Raw genomic sequence first — 6,000 nt, forward strand, 5'->3', positions numbered from 1 at the left:
CTCAAGGCCATATGGCTTATATGTGTGTGTCTCAAACTCTATTGAAGGCTGTGCTATTTGTGTTTGTATGTTTGTCTACTTGTAAGTTGTGAGGGGCCTAAATCTTTTTGCAGAGTCACTTGTAAGTCATTTAAGTTGTGGATGAGAAATTGGTTGTGACTGGGAGGTTAAGACCTCCGTGTCCCTTGAAATAACAAAAGCATGACTGCACTGACATTTCTAAATCCATATCCTGGTCTAAGCCCGCTCATACTGTTGATCAGCAGGTCTTGTTTTTGAGTCCACCAAATCGCACTTGTGATATGCTTAGTTTCATTTACTTTGAACTTTTTCCACCCTCACACTCCAATTTAGCCAGTCTAATAAGCCTGGGTGAAGGGAGAAGGCTAATTCTGATCAATTTACAATGTAAAGCTACTGTTTACCCAAAGCTCTGACTTAACTAACAGGAAAGATATACCCAGAAATTAATGTCCACACATGCAAAAGTTCTGTTTTTAGTGGGCAGCATCATTGTCAGTTTTCCCACATCTGTGGTCCATGTCCTACAAACAGTCTGTATAAAGATTAGCCAGTGATCTGTCCTAATAATTGGCTATTCAACCGAGCTGCCATTAAGGAAGCCCTCATAAACATATTGAACTCATGTCTAATCCTTTATAATGCATCAGCAGATCAGTGGGTGCGTATTGCTTCATTGCTACCCTGGAATGGGTTTGTACAAACACAGAGATGTGGACACACGCACACACGGTGCACACACACACTGATGGATGCGGTGAATTTTGGGCTTCGGAAATACTCAATAGTTAAAATGAAAGACCAACCAGTGCATCGGTGACAGGCAAGGTGGAAGCAGAGAAGAGGAAAAGGGGTTGGGGGAGGGAGTGGAGGAGAGACGCTGGCGCCCCGCCAACGTTGACGAAAGCTGCTTAGCCCACCCAGTTGCCATGGATACAGTGAGGAGCAGCATGTGTGTTTGTGTGTGCGGCTGTGTGAGAGAGAGCTAGAGAGAGAGAGAAAGAGAAAGAGGGAGGGAGGGAGGCAGACAGAGAAAACCAGCAGGCAGGCGTTAAAGCAAGTCAGAGTGGGAGTGAAAGAGCACCAGACAGCAGGGTGGAGGGAGAGAGAGAGAGAGAGAGAGAGGGTGAATGTATGTGCGCCAGAAAGAGAGAGGATAAAAAGGTAGCTAAAGAGCTCGAGGGAGACGATAGAGTGGGAGCAATAGAGTACTAGATAATGGAGGTGCACTCAGAGTGTGTGGAGCCTCCTGTGGCCCCTCAGTGTGACCCTCAGCCTACAGGGAAGATCAACAAAGCTGCCTTCAAACTCTTTGGGAAGCGGCGCACTGGATCTGGAATGGCCAGCTTCTTTTCCTTCAGGAACAAAGGGGCTACAAACAGCGGAAACAACGGGAATTCTGACAATGGAAATTCTTTGAATGGAAACAGCTCAGGGGCATCGGCGGAACTTGTGAGGAGCAAAACCCACGATGGACTAACAAGCTCTAATAACGACGCTGATGGACAGAGAGGGGAGGGACTTGCAGGCCTGGAGGTGGGGCCGGTGAGGTCTCTGAGCAAATCACTAAGTTTCTTCTCTCTTCTCCGACGCGGGAGTTTTAGGTCGAGTGAAAACGGAGGAGCAGGACTTGTCAGAAGAGGAAGGGGCCTGAAAGGGTTTTTCAGCAGCATGCGATGGAGACGTAAAGACAAAACAAATGAGGGTGATGGAGAAGAGGCGGAGGCGAAGAAGGACAAGGATGGAGAAGCTGCTGATGCTGAAAAGGTAAAGGACATTACTCTAACCCTTGAACCACCTCCCCATAACCACCAAGCAGACTGTGAGGATGCAGAAGCAGGACCTAACCTCCAAGCACTAGAGACTCCCACCACGAGTGTTACCATGACACCTCCACACTGTGTTGCCATGCCAGGGCCATCTGGTGAGCCAGACTCTCCCTTTCCCTACACGCCCACTGACTCACCACTGCGACCACCCATCCAAAAAGCCAAAGCCTCAATTTCCAGTCTCACCCCCTCCCTTGCTACACCCCCTTTGGATCGCTGCAGTACTGGTGACCCACCATCAGAGCCCTCTGTGGACCGACTCTGCTCCCTCCTCTTCACTGACGTCACGTCCCTCAAGAGCTTTGATTCTCTCACAGGCTGTGGTGACATTATTGCTGATGCCGATGAAGAGGGCCCAGTGGGTAATGGGGGCAGTGGTACCAGCAGCAGTAGCAGTGGGGGAGGAGGAGGTAGCGTGGGAGTGGGTATTGGGAGAGTTGTTGGTATCACCAGTAGCATCTCCCCATCTAAACCCCCTTTATCTTCTCAGATGTCCCAGCCCATGTTCTCTGTCTCCCCAAACTCTGCACCTGCCTCCCTCCCTGCCCGGACCAGGGCACAACCTCAACCACAACAGCACCCACCCGGGAGTGGTGTGGTGGCCTACATGGGTGGAGGGGAAGAAATGGCAAGTCCAGAAGGAGTGGACGATGCAGACATGCAGGGACTCTGGCACATGTTGCCTTCCACAGGAGACAACTCCCCTGCATTGCCCCGATCGCATCAACCTTCCTCCTCTACCCCTACTTCCACTTATCCCCCTCGCACCAACCCTGCTAGCAGCTACCTTCCCTCAGCTTCCAGGAGTTCAGATAGAAAGGTACCACAGGTGAAGGCGCTGGGACTCAGTAAGATTCCAGTAGTTGGTGGAGCGGGAAGCCGGGCAGCTAAACCCCCTCTCCCTCACGCACATGGTCGTCACCCTACATCGCCAGGTGAAAAAGAGCCGCTTAGTGACGAGGGATACTGGGACACACCGTCAGCAACACCTACAGCAACACCTGACGAAAGTGGGCTGCAGCATAACCAGAATATGGCCCTATCACGTGACAGTTGCTCTGGAGACCACCTGTATGACCTCTACAATGATCCTGAAGAAGAAGCAGAGGATCAGGAGGGAGATGAAGATCCAAACAGCTCGCCCTCTCCGTCCACTGAACACAAAACGAGCCCCATCTCCCAAGCAACTCTGCCGTCCTCCTCCTCCTCTTGCTCCTTCCGATCAATGAAAGGCAGCGCCAGCCTTCCTCGAGAATCCAAGATCCCGGTAAGCACCAAACCAACCACACCCCCTCACTCTGCAAGCCAGTCAGCCCTGTCGTCCGTCCTAGAGGCTGAATCAACTCCACCAAAGACGCAACCGCCTCCTCCGGCTCGCACCAGAATCCCAGTATCCAAGGTGCCAGTTCGTCGTTCTGGAAACAAATCTGGCGGCACAGCCAGAGGGACTGCCCACAAGAAGTAGCTTCTGTCACATGGGTGATTTTCCGCTGGACTGGAGTGCACATTGCTACACTGCAGCTTACGTAGAGCCAAATGTTTCCCCAGACAAAGAAAAATGTTGAGCTGTACAGTCAATGGCCTAGGAATTCCTCTCAAATCTTTAAATCTCTCATTCCTTAGGCGTGTTGGCTCACGAACAGCTACATTAGAGTAAGTGCTTTGTTCACCTGAGAAAGTCACTAGGAAACTTGAAAAAGCTAGGTTAACATTTTGCAACCCTCCTTAAACCTTTGGGGGTTGACTGTTGACAATCTGTTAACTATACGACCACCACTTTGACAGAAAACAAAAGCAGAGCACCTTTTTTTCTTTTATGTTTTTCTTTTAGATTTCCACAATTTGTTTAACTCAATCTGATAGTAAGGACCTAATCTAATCAACATTATTATTATTATTATTATTATTATTATTATTATTATTATTATTATTATTATCTAATCTGTAACACGTACCTCCTAATTCTCTGATTTTAGAGCCAAAGTTTTTGATTTTGTCATAGTTTGGAAAAGTCCCAACAGTTTTCCTCCATTTTTCCTTTGGTTGCTGTAAATGTTTTTTTTTAACATGGTCTTTTGCTGACCGCACACTGGTTTTAAAACTATACATGAACTCTGAACTGCTTTTATTACCTACTTTGCAGCTACAAAGCTATCCTGCAGAAGGTCACACTGCATCTCATACTTTTTAAGATCGATTAGCGGATTTCTTTTTTTAAAATCCATTTGGACTAACTTTGGCTTCAGCCTTTGTACTTGGATCTCACTCACACCCGGCTGCTTCACTGGAGGTACATTCACAGAATTTTAATCTCTGGGATTTACAAATGTTTAAATACCAATGGAAACCTGCAAAACTATCGCAATACATCAACCTGGAGGGATCCCTTGCACTAAGGCTTCGTTGTCTGCAAACACACACACACACACACGCACATGCAGAATCATACACACACACACATACACATTTCTTCTCGCTCTCTGCATGTAGTGCCACATATCAAGGCACAAAGGTCAGGGAACGTCATCTAATGCTGAAGGATCTGACACATGCGCACTGCTCAACCTTTGGCACTGTATTTGTAGCTACACTGGATAACTTTCTTCTCTACGAACACATGCACAAACACATTTTTTCTAGCTAGTACTTTCTTCTTCACTGGATTTCGTACTGTTTTTATAGACTTTCCCTTTCCGCAATCATACTGCACGGATCCTTAACTGTGACAGCACCAGCTTTCTAACACTCTGCCTTGTCTTCTTTCTGTTACTCTCTGTTAGCATACTGTATAGGCTAATGTGGATGGATGACAAGTGCCAGTTTAGAGAACTAGGATATTATACATAGCAAAATTTGGGAACTAATGCTAAATGATCGACCTCGCCCCTTCTTCTCCTGGCTATGAATAAAACAAAACAAAACAAAACAAAAAACGATGTATAGCCTAATTTCACGAGCCACCACAGCTGCGAGTGAATGTGAATGTAGCTTGACATTGTAATGGATATTTGTGAGAACATAGTTTTCTGTGTTCTACTATCCTCTTTGTCCCTCTTTTGTGGGGGCAAGACAAACTGGATTTGACTCTTTTCTAAGTCCCCTGTGGCTTGCATTGCAAAACGCCGCTTGTTTTAGAAATAAGAGGGTGTGTTGCAGTCCTAGAAGGCCTTTGTTAGTGATTCAGTGCAATCAGTTAAAAGGGAGCAGGTTGGTCCCTTATAGGGATTTCCATAGAATTTTCATAGGATATGCCAAGTTTAATGTAATCATTCCCACAGAAGCTATCAGTGACACTTGAGTGTCATTCTCGTTCTTTAAGCCATCTCATCTCATTTAGAGTCTAATGATTGATCCATGACACTGCTCCGGGTTCAGATATCTTTTCAGCCTCCCTATGGTGTAGTGTAGGCAACCATGGAGTAACCTGATTCCGAGACTGCAGTAGGAACTCTCCTAGCCAAATAAAAGGGCGCCCTAGAGGTCACCTGGGAAGCAGCAAGTGATCATGTCGGTTCACATTTTCCCTTTCTTTAGCTTTAGACCTTTAGCTTCCTTTATTCATTGCTGATTGAGAAAAAGATTTGTTTTTTAAGTAAAGTATTTTTTTGGTTGATGTTATTGGTTGGCAAGATTTTACTTGGATTCCTTTAACAGTCAGATTCTGTAGAACTGAAAGGTGACAGGTCATTATGCAATCAATGTCCACCAGGTTTTGTTTAAATATAGGACATCACTCTACCCAACATGTCACTGTTTCTTAGCTTCATCCAGGTATGACATGGCATGATACAACTGTTGCACTGGGACACACTCTTACTCCTGAGGTCACCGTGTTTCCATCATGGGCTCACCAACACCAGACTCAGCTCAATGTATTTTTTGCAGGCACACACTTCTCTTTTCTTTTCTGGGCCTTTATGTGATCATTTGCTCTGATGAAAAGCAGATTTCCCCCCCGCCCCCTCCTTTATGTTTCTATCTGTTTATATTGTGAAAACCTCATTACATTTTTAATAAAGAAAACTGTATTTGCGCTGATAGATGAGCCCCTGACTCTTTGTAAGCACGTTTACACCATCATAGGAGTTATGTCCTTTTTGTGTTTGGAGAAAAAATAAAATGGAGGTTGAATTCCACTTCTCTCATCCCA

The 6,000-nt window shown here is 46.1% G+C and overlaps 1 protein-coding gene across 1 annotated transcript; it reads left to right on the forward strand.

Annotated features, from left to right (window-relative positions):
* Positions 1-1,062: 1,062 nt before the first annotated feature.
* On the forward strand, positions 1,063-6,000 carry amer2 (APC membrane recruitment protein 2). The gene has a single exon (XM_040043772.1). The coding sequence runs from the start codon at positions 1,240-1,242 to the stop codon at positions 3,313-3,315; it is 2,076 nt and encodes a 691-aa protein (XP_039899706.1). The 5' UTR covers positions 1,063-1,239; the 3' UTR covers positions 3,316-6,000.

This window comes from Simochromis diagramma, unplaced genomic scaffold (assembly GCF_900408965.1).
Source record: "Simochromis diagramma unplaced genomic scaffold, fSimDia1.1 OVJJ01000602.1, whole genome shotgun sequence".
Taxonomy (NCBI): domain Eukaryota; kingdom Metazoa; phylum Chordata; class Actinopteri; order Cichliformes; family Cichlidae; genus Simochromis; species Simochromis diagramma.

What these genes read in the sequence shown, in the direction of transcription:
- amer2 (XM_040043772.1), top strand. Translation starts at nt 1,240, where the DNA reads ATGGAGGTGCACTCAGAGTGTGTGGAGCCTCCTGTGGCCCCTCAGTGT.